This window comes from Clavispora lusitaniae (genome assembly GCF_014636115.1).
Source record: "Clavispora lusitaniae strain FDAARGOS_655 chromosome Unknown tig00000105_pilon, whole genome shotgun sequence".
In the NCBI taxonomy this organism is placed as follows: Eukaryota; Fungi; Ascomycota; class Pichiomycetes; order Serinales; family Metschnikowiaceae; genus Clavispora; species Clavispora lusitaniae.
The window spans coordinates 813802-837407 of record NW_027093978.1 but is presented as its reverse complement, the minus strand read 5'-3'; the positions used below and the strand labels follow the sequence as shown (position 1 = coordinate 837407).

General features: G+C 46.1%; 11 protein-coding genes across 11 annotated transcripts; 7 read left to right on the top strand and 4 right to left on the bottom strand. All coding sequences in view use genetic code 12, as the record gives it.

Annotated features, from left to right (window-relative positions):
* Nucleotides 1-93: 93 nt before the first annotated feature.
* FOB63_003401 (GRIP domain family protein) lies at nt 94-3855 on the top strand (the record flags this gene model as incomplete). Its single annotated transcript, XM_002615485.1, has 1 exon — nt 94-3855. One exon carries the CDS (start codon nt 94-96, stop codon nt 3853-3855), a length of 3762 nt encoding a protein of 1253 aa, XP_002615531.1.
* Nucleotides 3856-3979: 124 nt separating this feature from the next.
* Nucleotides 3980-4777, top strand: FOB63_003400 (tRNA methyltransferase; the record flags this gene model as incomplete). The annotated part of the gene is made up of 1 exon (XM_002615486.1): nt 3980-4777. The coding sequence occupies one exon, from the start codon at nt 3980-3982 to the stop codon at nt 4775-4777; it is 798 nt and encodes a 265-aa protein (XP_002615532.1).
* A 277-nt stretch (nt 4778-5054) lies between these two features.
* FOB63_003399 (ubiquitin-protein ligase) lies at nt 5055-6656 on the bottom strand (the record flags this gene model as incomplete). Its single annotated transcript, XM_002615487.1, has 1 exon — nt 5055-6656. The coding sequence occupies one exon, from the start codon at nt 6654-6656 to the stop codon at nt 5055-5057; it is 1602 nt and encodes a 533-aa protein (XP_002615533.1).
* A 1153-nt stretch (nt 6657-7809) lies between these two features.
* On the top strand, nt 7810-8658 carry ALI1 (Ali1p; the record flags this gene model as incomplete). The annotated part of the gene is made up of 1 exon (XM_002615488.1): nt 7810-8658. The coding sequence occupies one exon, from the start codon at nt 7810-7812 to the stop codon at nt 8656-8658; it is 849 nt and encodes a 282-aa protein (XP_002615534.1).
* Nucleotides 8659-9054: 396 nt separating this feature from the next.
* END3 (End3p) lies at nt 9055-10185 on the bottom strand (the record flags this gene model as incomplete). Its single annotated transcript, XM_002615489.2, has 1 exon — nt 9055-10185. The coding sequence occupies one exon, from the start codon at nt 10183-10185 to the stop codon at nt 9055-9057; it is 1131 nt and encodes a 376-aa protein (XP_002615535.1).
* A 567-nt stretch (nt 10186-10752) lies between these two features.
* PWP1 (rRNA-processing protein) lies at nt 10753-12396 on the bottom strand (the record flags this gene model as incomplete). Its single annotated transcript, XM_002615490.1, has 1 exon — nt 10753-12396. The coding sequence occupies one exon, from the start codon at nt 12394-12396 to the stop codon at nt 10753-10755; it is 1644 nt and encodes a 547-aa protein (XP_002615536.1).
* Nucleotides 12397-12513: 117 nt separating this feature from the next.
* On the bottom strand, nt 12514-13578 carry FOB63_003395 (uncharacterized protein; the record flags this gene model as incomplete). Its single annotated transcript, XM_002615491.1, has 1 exon — nt 12514-13578. One exon carries the CDS (start codon nt 13576-13578, stop codon nt 12514-12516), a length of 1065 nt encoding a protein of 354 aa, XP_002615537.1.
* A 306-nt stretch (nt 13579-13884) lies between these two features.
* On the top strand, nt 13885-15204 carry NMT1 (glycylpeptide N-tetradecanoyltransferase; the record flags this gene model as incomplete). Its single annotated transcript, XM_002615492.1, has 1 exon — nt 13885-15204. One exon carries the CDS (start codon nt 13885-13887, stop codon nt 15202-15204), a length of 1320 nt encoding a protein of 439 aa, XP_002615538.1.
* Nucleotides 15205-15817: 613 nt separating this feature from the next.
* On the top strand, nt 15818-17056 carry FOB63_003393 (SCF ubiquitin ligase complex subunit; the record flags this gene model as incomplete). The annotated part of the gene is made up of 1 exon (XM_002615493.1): nt 15818-17056. The coding sequence occupies one exon, from the start codon at nt 15818-15820 to the stop codon at nt 17054-17056; it is 1239 nt and encodes a 412-aa protein (XP_002615539.1).
* Nucleotides 17057-18385: 1329 nt separating this feature from the next.
* Nucleotides 18386-20893, top strand: NIP1 (translation initiation factor eIF3 subunit c; the record flags this gene model as incomplete). Its single annotated transcript, XM_002615494.2, has 1 exon — nt 18386-20893. The coding sequence occupies one exon, from the start codon at nt 18386-18388 to the stop codon at nt 20891-20893; it is 2508 nt and encodes an 835-aa protein (XP_002615540.2).
* Nucleotides 20894-21865: 972 nt separating this feature from the next.
* FOB63_003391 (uncharacterized protein) lies at nt 21866-23023 on the top strand (the record flags this gene model as incomplete). The annotated part of the gene is made up of 1 exon (XM_002615495.2): nt 21866-23023. One exon carries the CDS (start codon nt 21866-21868, stop codon nt 23021-23023), a length of 1158 nt encoding a protein of 385 aa, XP_002615541.2.
* Nucleotides 23024-23606: the final 583 nt, after the last annotated feature.

Here is a 23606-nt window from a genome sequence, read left to right as displayed (position 1 = left end):
TGTGGAGATAGTGCTGATTTTATATGCACTCGCCGACGCTCGGATCATAAGCCTACTTCTAATACCAACCAAACTGGTGGTGGACAGCCTACAATGTTCAACAAACTCAAGTCTTTTTCCGAAGACGTGGCCAAGAGTTTCAATGAAATACAGAATGTGGACGTTTCTCGGAAAAGCGCAGACAACATTCGCCAATTGAAGAACGGCGTTTCTGTTCTCACCACAAATACTCCAGATTCTAAAGATTTGGGTCAGCCCGAGGATGAGGCACTTAAAAGCACACTGGAAACCCCAGAAGACGGGCAAGCTGCAGTGATACCTGTTGCCACCTCGGGCCCTTTGAAAGATATCGACTTGAACCAGCTACCAACTTTGGTTCGGGCAAAGTTGAAGAAGTTTGCAAAGTACGAGGAGAAGTATCCCGTGTTGTTGGACGCCTACAAAACAGAGAAAAGAAAAGGCGAGCTTGTGATTGCTTTTGAAAAGGTGCTAAAGGAATGCACCCCTGTATCTTCTATTTCCGATGCTGGTCTCCTAGTTGATTATTTGACGAGCTTGAACGAGAAATCGTCTTTGTCGGAATCAGAGCTACGCAAGACACTTTCCGAATTGACAAAATCAAACAAAGAGAACGCTGACCTTGCCAAGAAACTTGCAGATGCGCAGAAAACTTTGAAGTACGCCGAAGAAAATGCAAACAAGGCTCAGGTACGCGAGACGACATTAGTCAAGGAGAAGGAAGACTTAGCTTCCAGAACTAGCCAACTCGAAATTCTGCTTGAAAACGAAAGGAAAACAATTGCTACGTTGCAAGCCAAGTTGGAACAAGTCGAAAAAGAACATCCTCCAATAGATACAGAAACAAAAGAGACAACAGAATCTCCCGAGAGCGTTTCGAAAGTTCTCAGTCCCGAGGAAAAGTCTCGCTTAGAGGAAGAAATAAAGCAACTAACATCAAAGCTTGCATCAGAAACCAGCGAAAAAAGCAAGTTATCCAGCCAAGTAGAAGAATTGGTCAAGAAAAGTACGCAAATCGAGGAAGAAAAAAGAGCATTGACTGGTGCAATTGATTCTTCCAACACGGAGAAGGCTGACTTGACTCTGCAGCTCGAATCGTTGCAGAAGTCCTCGGATTCGCAACGTGCAGAATATACTACGCAAAAGGAAGTTTTAACGCTGAAAATAGAGGCTTTAGAAAAAGAAAAAGCTACTTTAAAGGAACAAGTGGATACATTGGAGTCCGAGAAGAGAAGACTAGAAAAGGATCTCGAGAAAACCAACGAGACCGTTTCCTCTCTTCTGGAAAAGATTTCAACTCTCCAGGAAGTAGAAAAGCGAGAGAAGACGTTGAGCGATGCAGCTATTCTCAGCGAGAACACCATAAATGAGTTGAAGAAGTCTGTGGAACTTTTGGAAGCACAAAAGAAGGACGTTGAATCGCATCTTGAGACCGACCGTGCTCTGTTGAAGTCACTTGAAGCTGAAAATTTGACGCTACAAGAAGCAAAACAAGCTTTGGAGAAAGAATCGGAGACCACAAGACTCACTATTAGCTCCTTAGAGTCCAAGATCTCGCAATTAGAGAACGCCATTACCGAACCAGAGCAACTGACATCTGCGCCCGAAAGTCCTAAAGTGAATCAACACGCGAAAGGAAAGGGTAAAAAGAAGAAGAACAAGGCTAACAACTTACAGGCGAATGCCAAATCAAGAACTGCGACAGAAGATTCAACTTCTCATGATTTGGAAACAAAGATCGTCGTTTTGACTGAAAAGATCGAAGCATTAGAGAAGGAGAAGTCAAAAATCCTTGAAGACAAACAAAAGGAGCTAACTGAGAAAGAGGAGACTATCAAAGAAAAGGAGGCTCTTTTAACTGAGAATGAACAGCTTATAGCCTCCCTCAAAGCGGAGGATTCTTCATCTTCTAATGACGAGCTCGAAAAAGAAAATGCTATTTTGAAGGAGACGAATGAATCTCTTTTGAAAGAGAAACAAGAGCTTCTCGATGAGAAAGATGTGCTTGCCAAAGCCAAAAAATCATTAGAGGAAAGTAAAGACACCTTTGCGACTGAAAAACAATCATTAGAAGCCGAAAAGGAAGAACTAGTCCGGCTCAAGAGAGAAGCAGAAGAAAGGATGGAACAGAGTACCAAAGCATTGGAAAAATTCAAAGAAGAAAATAATTCACTTACTGAGCATGTGGAGAAACTACAAAGTCAAAAGATACAGCTTGAGGCTGACAAAGGTGAGCTTGAAAAGACTGTTTCCCAGAATAACAGAGATTTGGCAACGAAAAACGAAGAAATTGAAAACTTGAGAGACCTGTTGCGCGATATAGGTGATGATTTGGTAACCGCAAAAGATCTGCTCAAGGAGTTGAAGGAGAAGGCTAATGCTGAAACTGAAGAGCAGTTGAAAGAACTAAAAACACAAAACGCTCAATTAAAGAGTACCATTGAACAGAAGGAGACAGCGTTGTCGGAGACCGAGGCTAAACTCCATGAAGTGGAAAATGAATTGGAAATTTCTAAAGAGGTATGCACTAAAAGTAAACAAGAGTTGAAAGACGTCAATACCAAGCTTTCTGGGATCACAAATGAGCTTCTTGCATCCAAGAAGGAAATCGAGAGTTTAACATTAGAGAAAGATAAATTGAACGAGAGAGTTGCCGAATTGGCTAAATTCAAGAGCGCAGATTCGTCATTGAAGCTTGAAATTGCATCTATGCAATCATCTATAAGTCACAAGGATGAGCAGATCCGGGAATTGAAGGAAACAATAGAGAAGAAAAATAAAGAAAGAGATGAATTGAATAACAATATTGCAACTTTGAGGACTACTAACACCGACTTGATCAATTCAAACAAAGACTTGGTTTCCGAAAAATCGACTTTGATAAGTAAACACGAAATGGCAGTTGAGAGAATGAATTCGCTCAATAGCGAACTTTCAAAACTACAAGTCAGTCGGCAAAAAGTGGTGACTGAACTCGATGCTCTCAAGTTGAAATACGACGCATTGGTGAATTCCAAAGCAAAATCTTCGGACGACATTCAAGTATTCAAGCAACAATGCGAGGAACTTACAATGAAAGTGAAAGAAGCCCAACTGAAGATTAACAACCTCGAAGATGATCTTTCTGAAGCCAGAAATATGTTGCAAGAGAGGACGCGGGAATCATCGACAATTAGAAAGCTTCTTCTTGATGCTGAGGAGCAAAGCAATATAAAGGCTGCCGAGCTCAAAAATGAGATTAGGAACATTACAGAGGAGAAGAATGAAGTCGAGTCAAACTTGCACACTGCCTTAAAAAGGAAGCAAAGGGAAAGTGAAGAGTTTAAAGAGACTGCCGAAAGGCATGCACTCAAGATAAAAGAATTAGAGACTTCAATTGACAATCTCAAAGCAAAATATGAACCTCTTTTGAAGATGAGCGCTGTGTCACCAGAAGCACAACAGAAGCAAAAGGATTTAGAAAACATTATTGGAGAGTTGCGTGTATCGCTTAGCGATGCCAGCAAAAAGATCAAAGATTACGAGAATTTGAATTCTATTTTGAAGAAATTGAACGATGAAACTTTCCTCAAGTTTGAAAGATTATCGAAGAACTACAAGCAGATCACGCAGCAGTACAGACACATGCAAGAGCAGAACTCAAAACCTCAAAGCACTCCAGTACCTGAGCACAAAAGTCGGGATCCTGAATCGGCAGTGAGTGTTCCTTATTTGAAAAATGTGTTGGTAGGGTTTTTTGAGCACAAGGATCAAAGGGCACAACTATTGCCAGTCATGAAAACCTTGTTCCACTTTAGCGATGAAGATGAACGCAAGCTTATGGCGGCCTTGAAGTAAGTATAAGGAGATTGTTCTATCTATTTTTTTCCATCAATATATATAATCTTATCTAAAACATACATAGAGAATTCAGGCAGATAAACCGCGAAGAGCATCACCAACATCCATTACTTATTCCCGCATGGCTTCTCCCTTCGACCAGAAAAAAGCGTCTATTTTGCAAGAAATTGGAGTCACATCAGAAGCGTCTCCCGATGCTTCTCCTAAGGGAACCATAGATGAGCTTTGTTTGCCTATCATCAATGTCATAAACTCACATCCTGATATGGTTACCACATCTCTGTGTTCCGGGCGGGTATCGGTTTTTCTAGAAGGAAAAAAGCTGGATCACCAGATTGGGGCAAAAGGAAACGAAGGCCGCTGGCTTTTTGTAACACACGAGCCCCTGGCCTTGGAAAAATGGTACGAACAAGTGGATTTTGTTTACGGTTCCGATATGGATACCAGTAGTGGAACAAGATACATTTTGTTCAAGTTTGAGCCTTTAATTTTACATGTCAAGTGTCGAGACCTTAAGACAGCCAACTTGTTGTTTTCTACGGCCATGGGTTGTGGTTTCCGTGAAACGGGTATTGGATCAAATAATATAGTGGGGATTCGAATTCTGATCAAACTAGATGTGCCTATTGGCATGCTTCAAGGCGATAAGCTTATGCTGTTTGTATCGAAGGAATACCTTGAGCTCATCACAAGACTTTCTTACGATCGATTTACAGAAAACTTTCGGAAAATGGACCAGCTTAAGAAATCCATCGCAAATATGGGACAAGCCAAAGAGGAAAAAACAGAAACAAAAGAAGAGCGTCGCCTTCGAAAAATGGCCGAGGGCATGGCAAGACGAGAAGCTGTTAGAGCAGAAAAGGAGAAAAAGAAGTTGGAGAAGCTTGCCCAAGAAGAATCAGCTGGGACGAAAGAGTAAAGTTGCAAATGACCTAGACAGAGAAATTACCTCCTTTACAATTCTGGAATAGACAAAACTCAATGACAATACTCAAGTGTCTGCTAACCCACAAATAACATGAAAACCAATGGACATCGACACCAAGAGATTGAGATCGATTTTCTCAATGTCCCATGCCATTTATGCCTTAGCTGCCTCTGGGCTCATTTTCTCGCCCCAAAGATTCAGTCATTAATATGTACATTTCTATAGGGATCATAAATGCTATGCAATGCCGGTAATGCCATCATATTAATCATTGGGCATTCTCATCTGTTTGTTCTGTCTGCTCTGGATTTCCCGATCCCTCCGAGCTGTCCGAGTTTTGGGACCTTGGCCGCACCTCGCCACGCAAGTCTCCCACCAAGCTCGTGAAGTGTTCAAACGAGTCTCCCGAGGCCAGATCAGACGTTACTGTTTCTACGCCAGAAGGGGTTCTTCTGCTAGCCACACCTGTGGCAAAAAGTGGAGAACCTGAGTTCTCTTCACGCTGTCTCCGTGCCCGGCTGAAGTAATTTATGATGTTATCAATCACGGGAGAAATGCTGGAGTTGCGCGGTCTCTCTTCAGCCAGAGGCGAGATTGGTGGAGGCGGTGCCTCATTATGCCTCGGCCTATCTGAGTTGAAGATGACTCTTGTGCTGCGTCGAAGAATGCCGTCTGCACTATCATTGCTGTTTGCGGTGTCATCTGCGCTTTCTGCAGCTTCCCCTAAACCGCCAAGCCGGATATAGCTGATGGGTATGACGCTAGGTGTTTCAGGCTCTGGCTCACCAATCGAAACACGGCACAATGGACAGCTGGTGTTTTCGCGAAGCCAGTATGCTAAGCACGACTGACCAAAGACGTGGCCACAAGGCATACGAAGGGGCAAATGCGGGAACTCGCCAGAGTGCTGGCACAAGTATTGTGGCGTAGGCGCCGATGCGTCTGAGGCAGTTTGATCAGCCGGCAGAGCGCCAGTCTCTGCATCCGTATTTGTATTCCCATCCGTGGACTCCGCGTTGCTATTTGTTTCTGTGTTTGCGGCCCTTTCCGTGGCCGACAGAGTGCTGCTACCTGTATTTGTGTTTGCTTCCACATTTGTACCGGCAGTTTGTTCCGAAATTTCGGGGGAAAGCTTGCGCCGTTTGGCCGACGGCATCGTATCCACATCTGCCATTGCTTTCTTGGGCGATTCGTAGCTCTCAAAACAAATAGCACACGTGGCGTCCCGCACCTCGTCCATATGGAGAACTTCAAGCGATCTGAACTTGTCAAGCGTGATACCAGAGTGTGGCTTTGGGGCGCTCGAAAGGGCAGAGTATGCCATTCTCGTGGCCAAAGAGATAAACTGCAGTATGATCCGCGGTTCTCTATTAGTGGCGTTGTTAGGCAACGTTACGACCAAAGATCCCGTGCGTCCTGGATTGACTTGGTCACTGCCATCGAGGAACATGTAGTTGACCGTGATGATGATGGCGCTATTGTCGCTATTGACAGTGGACGTGGCCGCAGGAGTAGTGGTGCTGCTTTCGTTGTCACTGGTGGCGCTGCCTCCGCCAGCATTCTGGTACTGGCCGAGCACGGTGTCGAGAAGACGGTCAAAAAGGTTGGCGCTGGCCTCGGTGTTGGGGCGATCCGAGTGATCCGAGTCACTCAGGGGTGCTTCGCCTTCTGTGTTCGTATCGGCGCTTGTGTTTGTGGCGGCTGTTGTATTTGCAGCCGTGTTTGTGATGTCAACATTGTTAGGAGCAGCATTGCCGCTGCTTGAAGCTTGCGCTTGAGTCGATTCAGTAGTGGTATCGGGCACAGTTTCGTGCTCCGAACCATAAGCCGCCAGGCTTTCTGCTGGCGAAGAAGAGGGTCTACCAGACATTAAAGGGGCAAAAGGTTGGCCTGCTTCAGAAAAAGAAGAGGTGTATTGTGATTACAAATGAAGAGGCGAGCGAAACCTAAAGAAGGAATCGGCCTCGTGCAGTCACATGACCGGTGATCTCGTTACGTAATGAACAGAAAGCGGCACGTGATCCTGTCATCATCTGCAAGCTGACTGATCATTGAAACAGATCGGAGCCTGGAATATTCTGGCATGTTCCAGTAGTATCAGGAGTGCCTTGGGGCCTTTACAAAGTTGACACCTTTGTTGAAAAGAGTTGGATAAAAAGTAGGCTATGCGAATGTGCAGGCATGTTTTAGTGTTGTGCGTTTGTGCGCGCAACAAGTGTTGATGTGTTGGTGAAGGAGGTACGGGTGTAGCTTTGGTGCTGTTTTCCTATCAAGACTACACCATTGAAAAAATGGTCTTATTGAAGAAAACGACTATACAACTTAGTGAATGACTCTACTTGTGCTGTGCAATTTGCGTACATGCGACATTGTTCAGCAAAGTTTAAGTTTAATTTGCGCCTCATCCATCTGCTGATTACACTTCTGCTGATGTCGTATTCGTTTAGGTAAATTCGGTTTCGCTATTTTCAAGCACAAAAGAACTGACATGCTGGGCTAATGTCTTTGCGGTTGTTATTAAATTTATGAAATTAAGATACATAGGCAGAATTAGCTATTGGTGTACATTCGGAGTCTTAAATCATAATTTCTGGAAAGAAAGAAAATTTTAGAGACAGACATAAATAGCCCGATAGCTCATAGAATTCGTAACATGATTATACTTCTTATTGTTATTTCCAGATTTACCTTTATTGTCACTTCTGCTTATGGCCAGTTGATCTACAGTCTCATTCGCGACTTACAGCATTCGAGAGAATCGGCGGAGGTACGGGTGTGGAATCCACTACTTCATTCCCACTAAAGCACCGCTGCACCAAGCCGGAAGCATTCACAACAAGCCCAATCTTCTCTAATAGCCCCACCAACCCATACTAGCCAGCCCGCTGTGTCTGGATCTGGGGTAGGTGGGTGTGGAGGTACGGGTGTCCATCCTCCAATGGCATGCGCACAATTACATACCTGCACTCCGCCAGAAAAACTAACCCAACTACCATTCTCTAGCATTTTCTTCTCCAGCGCAAATGTTGGCTAAAACCCCTATCCGGATTGCCAGAGCGGCCAATGTCGCCCGCAGCTTTTCCGTTTTTGCCCCAAGGGCGCTCCGCGCGTCTCATGTCGCCAGAAACTCCGAGGAGCCTTTGGTGGACTTGAACAGCTTGCCCAGAAAGTCCAAGGGTCCTCTTCATGTGCCGCTTGTCAACCCTACGGAGAAGTACCGCGAGGTTCTGGAAGAGTTGCACAAGTTTGGTACTTACATCATGTCTTGCATGCCAAAATACATCCAGCAGTTTAGCGTGTGGAAAGACGAATTGACCATCTATGTTGCACCTTCGGCGATCCGCCCTGTGATGGTCTACTTGAAGAACCACACTCCTGCGCAATTCAAGGCATGCATGGACATCACGGCGGCTGACTATCCATCCCGTGCCAACCGTTTTGATGTGGTGTACAACTTGTTGAGTGTGCGTCACAACTCGAGAATCAGAGTGAAAACATACGCTTCCGAAACATCCTCGGTGCCATCGGTGGTTCCTATCTACCAAGGTGCGAACTGGTACGAGAGAGAGGTGTATGACATGTTTGGTGTGTTTTTCGAGGGCCACCCAGACTTGAGAAGAATCATGACCGACTATGGTTTCGAAGGTCATCCTTTGAGAAAAGACTTCCCAACTACAGGCTACACAGAGGTCCGTTACGACGAGGAAAAGAAGCGTGTGGTGTACGAACCTTTGGAGTTGACCCAGGCTTGGAGAAACTTCACTGTGGGTTCTTCGGTGTGGGAGCAAGTTGGAGACGGAAAGGACTTTACCCCAGAAACTTTCAAGTTGCCAACGCCGGAACCTGAGCCAACTGAGGAGGAGAAGAAGTAAACTATTCACATACTAGAATTCACGGAAAGCATGAGCAGCAGTAGGTTGAATGACTAGGTAAGAAAGGGGTAGAGTAACACAGAAATAATAAAAAAACCGTTTAAAATTTCAAATGGTCTGTTTTTCAAAATGGATTGTTAGGTCCTCTAAAACAATCGAAAGACAATGCAAGATTCAAAAAAGAGTAGCGCTACCAGAAACCAATGTAGATTCAATTAAAGATTATCGTGTGGTAGTCTAAACAGCCAATAAACTCCCTCAATGAAATAAACGGATACATACTCGAGACATTTAAAACATATTAGCCCCGCTTCTCTACATTTCCACCCATCCAGGATAGTTCATCGGCTACAGCAAAGACTTCAATATTGTTGAATGTTTTATTGCCCCCGGGGCCTATTGTGCGAGCTGCGCGCGCAATTCCGCCAACTCGCGCTGCTTCCGCGCCAAAAATTCCTCCAACGTCTGCACCTGCGACTCGATCAAGTCGACGTCCGCACGCACGTCGGCCAAGTTTTTGCCCGGCGCCGCGCGCGCCTGCGCCAAACGCTCCTGCTTGTGCTTGAGCAACTGCTCAAACTCAAACCGCCGCGCCGCCAGCTCGCTTGCGCCTTGCGACGTTTCGCTCTGCGCCCGCGTCAAAAGCGCCTCCAAGTCCGCAAGCTCGCGCCGCAACCGCACCTCTTCCCAGTCGGTTCCTTCGGTGGCTGAAAAATCCGTGCCGCGCTCCGCATGGTGGCCCTGCCCAATCTTGCTCAAGTAGCTTGCGCCGAAAGCGTCGCGGTCGTTTGCGCTGGGCTCGCTGACTTTCTTGTCCACGGCACTCAAGTCGTAGCGGGGCACCTCCTTGGAGAAGGTCGCCCGTAACAGCGCTGGAACGCCCCGCGGAATCCGCTTGCCGTGCTCGCGCTGGTTCAACATGTGCAAAAACACAAGCGCCTGGTCCTTGTCGATGGTCTCAAACTGTTTTGGGTTCACAAGGTTCCACGCCAGCAGGATGTCTGTGCGGGGAACTTTGCTGAGCGTGCTGTACAAGCCGTTCAACGACTCGAACCGCACTCGTCCATACGAGTCGCTGTTGGCATTGTAGATGCTTTCGTACGTGGCACGGTCCGTCGGAGAAATGTACCAGTCAAAGTTGTCGGAGAGGGTGTCGTCGTCGTCTCCCGTGTCGTCGGCCTCGCCGTTGTCCTCGAATCGCCCGGTGGCCACGGCTTTGTTGGCGTCGATCAAGTGGCGCTTCAGCTGCGGCACCAACCACGCAGGCAACTCGGCTGGCACGTCGTCCATGTTCCCGTTGACCAAGTCGAAGATCAAGCGCATGGCAATGCAAAACTCCTCAAAGTCCAATGTTCCATCGCTGTCGATATCCGCCAAATCCCACAATCGCGCCAACTGCGCTTCGGGCAAGCGAGAGTTTTTAAGAACAGGCAGGACACGGTCGCCTGTGAGCTTGTTGTCTTTCGGCTGTAAGCCTTGGAAAATCTCCCAGTACTTTTTGATTTCCCACTCTTCGAGACGAGGCATTGTCGTTGGGTCAAGTGTGGGCGCAGTGGTTTAAGTACGGCACCTGTACACCACAGTCTGCCCTTCAGATATACCTGGCACAAACGATGGGAACCCCAGGAAAAACAGGCCTGGTCTCATCCGTTCGTCTTCAGTACTTGGCGGGATTTTAACTACATACTTGATGGCTTCGTCTACGGTATTTTTATAACGTTGGTCCATTGCGCAAGAAATCTAGCTGCCTCTACACTTTTGCGCGGGAGAATCAAGTATTTAGGCACAACTGAGACAAAGAGAACAGAATACATAACGTCTCCATTGCACATTTCACTGCTTCAAGAAAGATCAAGCCGGTTTAAACGAGCACGTAAAAACAACTAAAGTCGAAATTTCAAAGCACGTTGATCTTTGGTCAAAACATGACATGAATAGGTCAACGGTTAATAGAAATCAAACTCGCTAATTAAATGTACTTGCCGTTAATTCCAATTGTGTTCAGCTCAATGGACACATGCTCATCTACATCGAATTCCATTCATGCTTATTATCTGGCCACATTGGCCGTCTATGCTATGTTACACTCGATCCTTAGTTCTCTTCGACCTCTTCATCTTCATCTTCGTCCTCCGAGTCGTCCAAACGGCCTGCCTCTACGGTCATGACCGTCTCGGCACCACCCTTGTACTTTCTGGCAATACGCGACGCCCGCCCCGCCTCTTGTGCCACTTCTCTGGCCCGTTTCTGCAACAGGCCCAACTCAGCACTGAAAGCATTGCGCACGGCCCTGTTGGAGAAACAGTCCCACATCTTCAACGCACCCAGGACACCACCAACACTCATGTGGCCAGCAAGCTCCAAATCGCCAGCAAAGGACGCGGTCAATACATTTCCAACGCCAAAGTCGCGCAGCAACACCATCGATGGACCACCCTGTTCAGCCGGACATTTCCACAACTTGACCACCTTTTCGCCCATTGCTGCCGTGACAAGCATGCCGTCCACGTGCCCGCTCACATCTAAAGCAGAAATCCCAGCATCGTGGGCATGCAATGTCCAGACAGGCTTTTCGGGCGAACGCACATCAAAACAGTACACATTACCGTTGTCAGTTCCACAGTAAAAAACCTCAGGACGAGCTCCCCACCGCACAGACTCCACATCCTGGTGACCCACAGAAAACTTCTTGCACATGTCCTTCTCGGATGCAATACGCACGTCGGATACGGCACAGGCGCTGTCGTAACCACCAGTCAATAAGATCGAAGCCTCGGTAGCGTGCCATTGAGACGACGAAACCGTTTTCCCGCCGTGAGCTGCGGAAATAGACCGCACAGCGCTTCCATTAGCCAAGTCCCATAATTTGACAGTCGAGTCGGCCGAAGTCGACGCTAACACACTGCGGTGGTTGCGGTTGTGTGCCAAAGACAAGACAGCGTCTGTGTGATGCGTTGTGGCAGGGCCCTTGCTCTTCTTCTTCTTCTTTTTGGCCAGCATAGCAGCTGCAGAATTGCTTTGCACCTCGCCCAAAATCATGTCAGGGAAAGCCTTGTCCACACAGTCCAAGTTCCACACCTCAATCTGCGGATCGAATGTGCCAATGGCCGCGAAGTTACCCACTCCATCGCTGGTTCCAGGGCGGAAATTCACCCACTCCACGCAAAGAGGGAAGGCAGGCAACATCAAGTCATGATGAACGTACAAGTTAGGTTCACGCACAAGTCCACGCGCCACATCGGCATCGAGCTTGTCTCCTTCTTCCTCTTCAGCTCCGTCTGGTGCTCCGGCACCATCATCATAGACATACACGTCCAAGTAGGAAACATCGTCCTCAGTACGTGTAGCCAAAACCAAACTGTCTGTAGGATAAATCTGCATCTCTTGCTTGGCCTCTTGTTCCTCTTGGGCATCGGGCAATGTAAGATAGGCATCTCCACCGCTTTCCTGGAAAGTGGCATCTGTAGCCGCCAAGCCTGGGAACATCGAGATGCTTTCACCCTCAGTTTCTTCTTCATCGTAGTTTTCCAAGTCATACTCCTTCAAATCGTCGTCAATGTCAATCTGGTTAGACAAGGCCGCCTGTTCTTTCTGGGCGTTCTGCAAGTCGTCCTTGGCATCGTCCAACTCGAGCTGGGCCATTTTGGAAATCCGCTCCATTTCTGCATCATCCAAGTCGTATTGCTCGGGAAATTCCGAGGCAAAACCACGGGGAACCCAACAGCTGGAAGAAATCATGCTGATGCTTGAGAGTAAGAAGTGCGATGATGTGCCAGCAGAAAATCTTTGAGTGTGTTCGTGTATGCAGGATGACCATCTTCTCTCAGTGAATTGTTTTCTGGTGGTGAGAGTTTTTTAGCCCAACAATTCGTCGAGGAAAGCATCGGCATCAGATGGTGCTTGTGCCGTATGTGGCGAAACGGTTTCCTTTTTTGCACTGCTGGAAACGGCAGTGGCTTGTCGAAGTAGGTCGTCCAAGTCCGGAGCCTGTTGTGCAGGTACATCCAAATCCTGCCCACCCACCAAGTCTAGCAAGTCCCGCTCTAAATCTGGGGCAATTTCGGGTGCCTGGGAAATCTTTTGGTTTAATGCTTGCATCAGCCGCTCGTTGTCTTTGTCGATGTTGTTGATTTCCAAGACCTTGCTTCGTTTTTCGTTATTGCCGAACTTGGTGCGGATCTGGTCGTACAAGCGCTGGCGCTCGAGCTTTTCTGTGCGTTCCAAGTGCTCTCTTTTCTCTTCTTCGCTCAAAGCACGTATGTTTGTTGTGGTTTCTTCTTTCTGGCCAATGCGCATTCCGTCCAAGTCGCTTGCGCTGAACCTGGAAATATCCACGTTGTTCTTCTTGGCCGCGTTGTAGTCGGTTTGTTTTACTGTATCTTTGTAGCTTTCAAGGCCATAGTCCTGCAACAAGGAGTCGTCAACCTTGTTTTTCAAGAGCTTTCTGTTCTTCTGTTTGAATGTGTCCGAAAGAATGAACTCGCTGAGTTTCGTCTCGAGGTCGGGAAGCTGTATTTCCGGCTCTTGCGTGCCCAAATAGATCCCACCCATTTCGTCTTCGCTATCAATTGGCTCTGCATTGTCATCTTCCGTTGCCTTTTCTGCGTCTTGTTCATTCTGCTCATTTTGCTTCTCGCGAAGTCCGTTGACGATTTGCCGCTTGATCTTGAGCTTCTGGTCCACAGATATGTTTTGCTCGCCGATCTCAGGGTAAAAGTGGTTGAGAAGCGCCTCGTCTTGTGAATCCCAGTCGCTGTCGTCCGAATCGTCTGCGTAGAACGCTATAGATTTCGACTCGCCCGTTTTCTTCGAGGACCACTTAGGAGTCACCGTCGGCGCCTGTTTGGGCCGCGTAAGCCCGTGCTTTTTGAGATAGCTGATTTTGGCCTTGTGGTCCCATTTGTTTTTGTGGAGCACCATGAGAAAATTGTAGATGGGTGAATAGGGCGAACGAGTAGCGCGAAGTCTATAATAATGTAGTGCGAAGTAGGTATGAATATGTCATAGTACAAGTGGTCAATTGCATTTTATATCATTTTTGATCTATGATTCTCTTCTGTTAGGTTCTCTCAGAAACGTTTATGAAAAGGAAAAAGAAACCTCCATCGTCGTATGTCTTGGCTAATTTGCATCTAAAGCTTAGACCAGCATTTTTTCCACTCCTACAGGTTTCGCGGCGCCATCTTTTCTTCACCCTCCACTTTAAGGCAATACATACAAGCGCCCATGTCTGGACCTAAGCTGATTGAGGAGCTCCTAAAACTTCTCTCGATGGGTGAGGCCCTCGATGAAGCCCAGCAAAAGCAAATGAAAGACTACAAGTTTTGGAAAACCCAGCCTGTCCCTGCTTTGGGAGAAGTTGTCGCCGAAGAAGGACCGATCGACTCTTCTCGCACACCAGAGGACATTCCAGCGGAACCTTTGCCGCTTTTGGGTGATTTTGAGTGGTCCACCATTGATGTGGAGTCGTCCAGCCAATTGGACGAGGTCTACACGCTCTTGTACGAGCACTATGTCGAAGACCAGGACGCTACTTTCCGCTTCAAATACTCGCATGAATTCTTCAAGTGGGCATTGAAACCGCCCGGATGGCGCCAGGATTGGCATGTGGGTGTCCGTGTGAAAAGCACAAAGAAATTGGTTGCGTTCATTGCTGCTGTTCCAGTGACTTTGAAACTCAACAAGCTTGACAAGACGATTCCAAGCGTGGAAATCAACTTCTTATGCATCCATAAGAAGTTGCGTAGCAAGCGTTTGGCCCCTGTTCTTATCAAGGAGATCACTCGCCGTGTCAATAAGCAGAATATCTGGCAGGCGTTGTATACAGCCGGAATTGTTCTTCCGCTGCCTGTGGCGTCTTGCCGTTACACCCACAGACCACTTAACTGGACCAAGCTTCACGAAGTACTGTTTTCCCACTTACCCGCAGACCAGACAAAAGCTGGAATGGTGGCACACTATGCTTTGCCTAATATAACTAAGACGTCAGGTCTTCGGCCCATGGAAGAAAAAGATATCGACCAGGTCTTGTCTCTTTTACACAGCTTTCAAGAACGCTTTGATTTGGTTCAGATTTTCCACAAGGAAGAGTTGGCCCACTGGTTGTTGGGCGGTGAAAACAGATGCGATGTCATCAAGTCATATGTGGTTGAGAAAGATGGTGTGGTGACCGATTTTTTCTCCTATTACTTGCTTCCATTTTCTGTTTTGAACAATGCTGCCCACTCCGAATTGGGCGTGGCGTACTTGTTCTACTATGCTCTGGACAGTGCAGAAAAGGAAACTGAGGTTTATAAAAAGAGATTGAATCTGTTGATCACCGACGCGTTAATCACAGCCAAACACTTTGGTGTCGACGTCTTCAATGCCTTGACTTGCCAGGACAACCCATTGTTCATCAAATCTGCCAAGTTTGGAAGCGGCGATGGTCTTCTCAACTATTATCTTTTCAACTATAAGCTCAAGCCTATTAGCGGCGGAATTGACCCAGAAACGAAACAAGTTGCGGATGACAAAGGAAGCGGTGTCGGTGTGGTTTTGTTTTAATGTATTAGTATCTGGGAATCAGATCTGAATTACTGGCTATATCGCGTGGTTGTACTACATTTGCTGCCTTATCTAATTAGAGAGAACAGATTATGTATAGATAACTGAATCATTCACTCCTTTGTGCGGTCTTACCATTACATCGTTATAGTATCGAAAATCCAGAGACACATTCGTTTCGAAGCGGTGAAACGTGCACCACCGCCTAAAGAAAAGAAGAAATTTAGCTTCAATGCGAATTATTGAGGTTCAACTACGTAACAGTTGCAATTTCTAATTGGTTTTAGGGCAGTTTAATATTTGTTTTATGGTCTGTCTACAATTAAATTCATACTCATCTCATCCTTAGACGAATCCACGTTGAATTCCCATTCTGCCTATGAATATTGTTGGTAGATTCTTCACACATATAACTAATAAATTCTGATTTCCGATCATGAGCTAAGTAGCTTTGCGGCTTTACTGTTAGGTAATTGTGAAAATATTCTTCTTCTTTTTCGCCATTTGACGTGTATTCAATCCACTCTGTAAAAATGTGACGGAAATAGGATGTGGATCTGTACAGATAGATAGTGCGCAATATCTACACATTATCTACTTTTTTGCATTATCTATGAGTTCGGGCGATTTGGGCGACCGGGATCGCCGGGCCATGGATCTCTTTGAAAAGGCCATGGAGAAAGAACTGCATGGCCTGATGTCTGATGCTGTCAGGTATTACCGTGAAGCATTCAAGATCAATGACCATATCGACCTTCTTTATAGACAACAGAAGGTGCCCAAAGCAATACAAAAGCTTACCAACGAACACGGCAAAAACGCAGGTCGGAAGGTCGACGAGGATGCAGTTAATAGAATAGACGTAGATCGTCTTCTAGCCTCGTTTGCGCATGAGGAGGCACATGCGCCAGATCCAAATAATCCTGACCACCAGGACGAAAACCATATGGTGGTCAAGCTTTCCAACTTGGGCCTTGATAACCACAGCTACGTGGAGGAGGCCAAACCTGTTTCTCCGCTCGTTCATCTTCCTCGTGAATTGTGGACTGCAATCTTGGACATTTTGATTACCACAGATCCAGAGCTGTGGTTTCGTTTTGGTGTGACGTGCAAAAAGCACGCCTATTTGGCATTTGGATCCTCGGTCCTATGGAGCCGATTGTGCCACCTCATATATCCACGACAAGTGTACGAAGAGAATCGTGGGTACCAAGGGAAAGACTTGCCTGTTCCTAAAGATCCGCTTCTAATGCTACCGCAGTATGGCAACTCGTGGAAGAAAATGCTTCGAGAAAGGCCCTTTGTCAAATTTCTTGGCTGCTACATTTCTGTGGTCAACTACTACAGTGAAGGTGCGAGGGAGGAATTTTCTACCACATGGAAAAACCCAGTGAGAACTGTCACGTATTATCGCTATCTCCGCTTCTATCCCGACGGAAAATGTGTAATGGCACTAACTGCCCTTGAACCTGGAAAAGTGATCCCACAATTTCTGCGGACCAATAAACTCAAATGCATCCTTGCTAATCCTGAAAAGGATATAGGCCATATAAACGTTGCCAAGGAGCCTCACAAAATCTTCCATGGCTCGTGGACAATTTCTGCTGGAGGAGAAGTATATGTCAAGGTTGAGGAGGGCTCTGTTGCATATTGTACGTTCCATTACAGGTTTCAGATCAAGTCTATGGGAAGCGTCCCCAACCATGCCAAATTGGGTTGGATAAATTTTTTTGCTGTGTATAAAGACATGGGTGAAGGCGATGATCGTGAGGGTGAAGTGGTGGAATTTTCTTTAAAGAACGAGACTTCATTCAAGTTTCTGCGTGTTCGATCCTATACGTTGGATAACTGAGGGAAGAATGCAAAGTCGGATAATGCTTCGATACGGAAACGACCATTTAGTCATTTAAACTGGTCAGCGCATGATGTGGGAAGATAGTACGCGGTCATTATTAGGAAGGTATTGTTCACGTTGACTGCGAGATAGGTGGTATAGTGGTTGAACGACAAACATAGAATAAATTATTGATGATCAATTTGCTTGACAGTTTAGCTCAATGGGAGATCGTGCTATCCGTAATTACTATGGAGCATAGCGTACATGTGGCTTTATTGCTTGAAAATTAAGTAAGATTACTTTATGGTCAGAACTTAAACGCCACATATTGTATTCTAGTAAATAAGTGCGAGAAAGGAAAGGTCTGGTTTAGTTTCAAATACTTCTTTATTCTACGTGATGATGTTTATCACTAAACACTCATCGGCTTATCCAAAGAAGGATATTAAATTCGAAACTAGTCGGTGGAGAAGCCAGTATCGATTCTTCAATTTTGCGACAATGAATAATATGAAACGGAGAATGTTGGAACCACGCCAACAAAAAGAGTGAAGATTTAGATGAATGAATTCAAGAAATTACCCAACTTTACACGTGAAATTGAGGCTCAAGTTTTTGCGTAGGTTCTGGACAACCGTTGGAACGTAGTGTTGAGCAAAGAAATTGCTTCTTCCAATGCGATGTAATACTTTGCAACATAGCCTGTATGATTTAAAACGTGGAAAACATTAACAAATTAGGGCATCGAGCCGGAATCGCCTTGATTGGCTAACTGCCTTCCGTCTCTTAGACTGTTAACGCCATTTTAGACTATGTTAACGCCTTTTGTCTTTTAAACTATGTTGACTCTAATGCCTGGTTCAATAATCTACTTATGGGTTTGAGAACAATCCAAAACCGTATTTTAGTGGTAAGTCAACCATTCCTTGGAGTTTGTTTCCTGATCTACTTAAGCAAAGCATTCAACCATCCCAATACCTGGAAATAGAGAGGTGCCATGTTAGGATTCTGACGTACTTGTGCGCGACTGAAATGAGAGGCAAACTGGGTGCGACTTTATTCCTGGCGAAAAAGGGTCCCTCTAAAAAACAGAAATGTAGGGCGATCAACCGATCCGCAGAGGCGGCCAAAGGCATTTCTTAGCTACATGGGAAGAATGGCCGCATCCTTAGTACTTTAGATAGCCATGTTGTACCGTTTTACTCAATGTTATACAAGTGCCAGTATCTACGCCTGTATGCGTATCTTCCAGCACTAAGCGCTGGTGTGCCCCGTGCAGGCGCCCTGAAAATTTTGCCAGAGAAGAACCCATCTTCAAAGTAAAGCCGACCAGAACGATCCACCATGTCGAGATTTTTCGCTTCCGGCTACAACTCCGATTCGTCTTCGGAAGAAGAAGACTTGTTGAGCACCTCCGAGGAGGAGTTGCTCTCGTCGTCTGAAGAATTCTCCACAGACAGTGAATTTGAGAACGAATCTGAAGAAAGCAGCGACGACGACGATTCCGACTACAACGCCAGCGGGCCTTCGTATTTCTTGAAGAAGGACTTTTTGAAGAAGGGCGCCCATGACTCTGATCTGGACTCGGATGGCGACGGCCGCAAAGTGGTCAAATCGGCCAAGGACAAGTTGTTGGACGACTTGAGAGAAGGCGTCGACGCTCTCTACAACGCGAAAAACTTGGAGATCTGGAGCAATGTGCTCACCGAGTTTGACCGTTTGTCGCGTTTGGTGATCCGTGTCGGCCAGCAGAAGTTGCGTGTGCCTAATTTCTACTACAAGATGTTGGGTCAGTTGGATGCGACGATTGCAGAGATCACAGCAGAGAAGGACAAGCGCAAGTTGCCTGCGGACCAGAACAGAGCCTTCAACACCACTCGCCAGAGAATGAAGAAGATGGGCCCAGACTTCCAGGCGTACTTGGAATATTATAGAGACAAACCTGAGGCGTTCGATGCGGAAGAACCTGTTGAAATCGGAATCTTTGGTGCCAACGACGCAGACGACTCCTCTGCTGTTGTGGGCGCCGTTTCCGGTACTACTCGTCTTGTCAGCCCTCTTTTCACCACGTTGAGACAGATTGCCGACTCTCGTGGTAAGAAAAACATCGACAAGATGGAACAGGTGGAAATCTTGGAAAAATTGTTGGATGAAGCTCGCGAGTCTGGCCGTGTATTTGATATCATTTGTGTTTACCAGATGTTGCTTTCTGTGCGTTTTGACGCCGGTAACAGTGCTACTATGCCTGTTTCCTTGTGGAAAGATAACCAGCGTGACTTTGAATCATTTTTGACATTCTTGGAGCAGAACTCCAAGTCGTACTGGGTCAGCGAAAAGGGTGTGTCTCTTGATGATTGGGACGTGGAGCCTCCAGCAAATGAAGATGGAGTCCGCGTCATTATGGGCTCGGTTGCTGCGGTGATGGAAAGATTGGATGATGAATTTGCCAAGGGCTTGCAGACCACCGACCCACATCTGACTGACTACATTGAGCGCTTGAAGGACGAAACTGCGCTTTACCGTTTGCTTGTGAGAACTCAAATCTACGTGCAATCAACCACAGGTGCCTCGGAGCACTTGGCTCGTGTCATTGTGCGCAGAATGGACCACTTGTACTACAAGCCTGACCAGTTGATCAGCGCATGTGAGACTGCGGCTTGGGAGAACGCTTGGCCTGGCATTGGCATCGAGGACTCTCTGTTGATGACTAAGGACAAGGCCCCAGCTGATGTCTTGGCTGCGTTGAGCAGTTTCTTGTCGAAGCAGGAAAATGCCATCTACGGCCAGCACGCTTTGCTCTGCTCGACCTACTACTACGCAGTGAACAGCAGGTACAGCGATGCCCGCGAGTTGTTCTTGTCCTCGCAAATGTATAATCACATCGCCACCGCAGACTCCAATATTCAAGTGTTGTACAACCGTGCGTTGGTGCAATTGGGATTGAGTGCTTTCCGTGCCGGTGAAATCGATGAGTCGCACCAAATCTTGAACGAGATTGCCAACTCTCAGAGACTTAAGGAATTGTTGGGCCAGGGGTTCAACTCCAAGTACCCTAACCAGGCCACGACGGCAGAAAAACAAAAATTATTGCCTTTCCACATGCACATCAACTTGGAATTGTTAGAGTGTGTTTTCATGACTGCGCTGTTGTTGATTGAAATTCCAGCGTTGGCTGCACAAAGCTCCACCAAGGACTCTCGCCGTAAGGCCAGCATCAAATCGTTCAAGAGCAAGTTGGAATTCCACGACAGACAATACTTCACAGGTCCTCCAGAGAGCATCAAGGATCACTTGATCTATGCTCTGCGTTACTTGCAAAAGGGTAACTGGGCCAAGGCCTACGACTTGTTGTCTTCCATCAAGATCTGGCGCTTGTTCCCTGACCATGCGCAGTTGTTGCTCATGTTGAAGCGCCAGTTGCAAGTGGAAGGCTTGCGCACATACATCTTTACTTATAAGGCCATTTTCTCGAAGTTGTCTTTGGCCAAGTTGGCGTCGATGTTCCAGCTTGATGACGAAAACGTCGCTGCTCTTGTCGACAAGATGCTCTCGAGCGGTGAAGTACAAGGCTCGGTGGAGAATGGCTTTGTCAACTTTGTCACAGATGCGCCACAAAGATCCAAGTTGCAGGAGTTGGCGATCGTCATGAACGAGAAGGTGGGCTTGTTGAACGAAAAGAATGAGAAGACCGCATCTAATGGTCATGGTAGAAACAAGAATGCCCAGCAGCAGCAACAACAGCAGCAGCAGAAGGAACAGAAGGAGCAGAAGGAGTACCAGCAGGAGGAGAACAGCAAGTTCCGCTACGCCAACGTCAACACCAACAATGACGAGTTCCAGGTCACAGCTTAGGAGCGCTTGTAACATACGGTTTTTTCTATCTTTGCTTCCATATTGCATGTTGGCGCTGCCTCCGGGTGGCTCCGTGTTTTAATAAATCACTGATGTCAAATATGTAGAGCATACGACCAACTTAGATAAATGGTTTCTGGCCATTAATGAAATACAAATCAGTTCAGTTTAGTACACCAAATGTATGAAGGCTACCGGGGCGATTTTACAGCCGAAATTTCGACTCTATTTGCTCAATAACTAGAAGATATCTCTCTTTCAGTATCGCTTTTTTCGAATGGACAGAGAGAAGAAAATAAGATCGTAGGACTGAACATTTCAAAAGCTCTCTGCTAAGTATTGCACACTAAAGAACTTCGTCCGCAATATTTATGGAGTAGTACTACGCACTCATAACTTGTAGGATATTTCAGATGTCGTTTTCTATTTCCAATGTTCCCAAGACTATTTGGTTAAAATTCAGAAATCTCATAACAATGAACAATTGTCAATGTCTGCAATGCTGAGTAGGTTTTTTTTTTTTGCGTGATGCTAATTTGCAAAATTCAGTCGTGTTCACTTTTTCTTGCAAATCGCTCTTTCGTTTCTCATCTTATACCCCACCTAAAACAAAGATGCCAAAAATCATGACCCATACAATTGCAAGCATTACAATCAGAAAAGTCTTTATCATGTATTCTTTTCCTGACTTAGAAACTAAGGACTGACTAAAGTTGATATTCAATTCTTTTCAGCAATTTCAATATATGCGAGAACCACGAGCAACAAAGCTCTCACTTGCAACTGCAGTTACTTTCAAATAGATCTCCTTTTCACCCATACTTGGTCTATGCTTATTAATTTTCTACGGTAGATAAGATCTGTTGATGTTAGCCATTGCTTTTCTCCAAAGTTACCTGCACACATGATCTCATCGCCATCTACCTACATCTATCAACCTTTGGCATTACCCAGCTTTTTATAAGTAACGATATGGAGAAAAAAATCAAAGTTGCATCGCTTTGCCAGCTATGCCATGGACGCCGTGCCGTGGTGAAACGACCCAAAAACCTCCAGCGTCTATGCAAAGAATGCTTTTTTACCGTGTTTGAAACAGAAATCCACAACACCATCGTCACAGCGCAGCTTTTCCAACCAGGCGAGCGTGTTGCCATCGGCGCATCTGGCGGAAAAGATTCTACAGTTCTAGCATCGGTGCTCAAAACACTTAACGAAAGGTACAACTATGGGCTTGATTTGGTGCTTCTTTCTGTGGACGAAGGCATCAAAGGATATCGGGACGACTCTCTCGCCACTGTGAAACGGAACCAGGCCCAGTACGAAATGCCGTTGGAGATTGTGTCGTACAAGGAACTTTACGATTGGCTGATGGACGAAATCGTGGCCTGTGCCGGTATCAGAAGCAGTTGCACATACTGTGGTGTTCTTCGAAGACAGGCTCTTGATCGAGGTGCAGCCAAGTTGGGCATCCAACACGTTGTGACAGGACATAATGCAGATGACATGGCAGAAACTGTTCTCATGAATCTTCTTCGAGGCGACACAGCCAGACTAGAACTGCTGTGTGCTCTCCTTACCCACCTGGAAGGTTCTCCCGTGCGCCGGTCGAAGCCGTTCAAGTACATGTACCAGAAGGAGATTGTTCTTTATGCGCATTATAAGCGGCTCGACTACTTCAGCACTGAGTGCACGTATGCGCCAGAGGCTTTTCGGGGCACGGCAAGAGAATTACTAAAAGGGCTAGGTGCTGTGCGTCCGTCTGTGGTGATGGACATCATTCACAGTGGCGAGCAGTTTGTCCTCAAGAAGAAGGAGATTAGGGGAAACAAAAAGAAGGGTAAGAAGGGTAAGACAGAAAACACAAAAGATACAGCCGAAGCAGGAAAATCAGAAAAGACAGCAACAAGAGATAACACGGTGCAGCCAAGAAAAGAAAGAGGCGCTGTTAATTCAGATGGCTCTGTTTCGTTAGGAAATACCTGTGAGCGTTGCGGCTACATCACTTCTAACCGTATCTGTAAAGCATGCCTATTGTTGGCTGGCCTTGAAGCTAGTCGTCCGAAGATGGCCGTGGAGCTGGAAGAAGGCGCCGCAAAAGTCGTTCGTGCATTGGAACTGTTGAGCTTTTAGTATAGATAGCAAGGAGGCGGGTTGAGTCAAACAGCGTTTACCATTCAGATCCCACCTACCGCCTGCGAAAGACGATTAAACCATCAGGATAACAAGCCTCATATGAAGACGATTCCAGGAAAGGAATCTTGGAGAGTTACCTTATTTATTTCCGCTGCTGCTTATAGCTCCACAATACTTGGCCGCTCGATGTGAACGTAGACTCGAATCTGTGTGAAAGAAGCAGTTATAGTATTGCATTTGTCATAGAATATACACCAGTGTTCAGAAAACTTCTTGCGAAATTATTTGATTATTAGTCATCAAGGCCCAAGAAAATACATACCGTCGACATAACTCTATTCTCTTTTAAGATTTATTAATCCAATTTTGATGTTCGACTTTCGAAAAATATAAAGTACATCAATCCCATAAGAATTTTACTTTACGATACTATAGCCCATTCCGCATTCGTCGTTCAAAACTTTATTCAATTTGACTTCGTAAACCCGACCGTTTACTTAAGTGCATATTCCACCATGTGAGGCGATGTTCCATTGCCCTGACACATCTTTTACGAATACATCATGAGATGAAGGTGTAC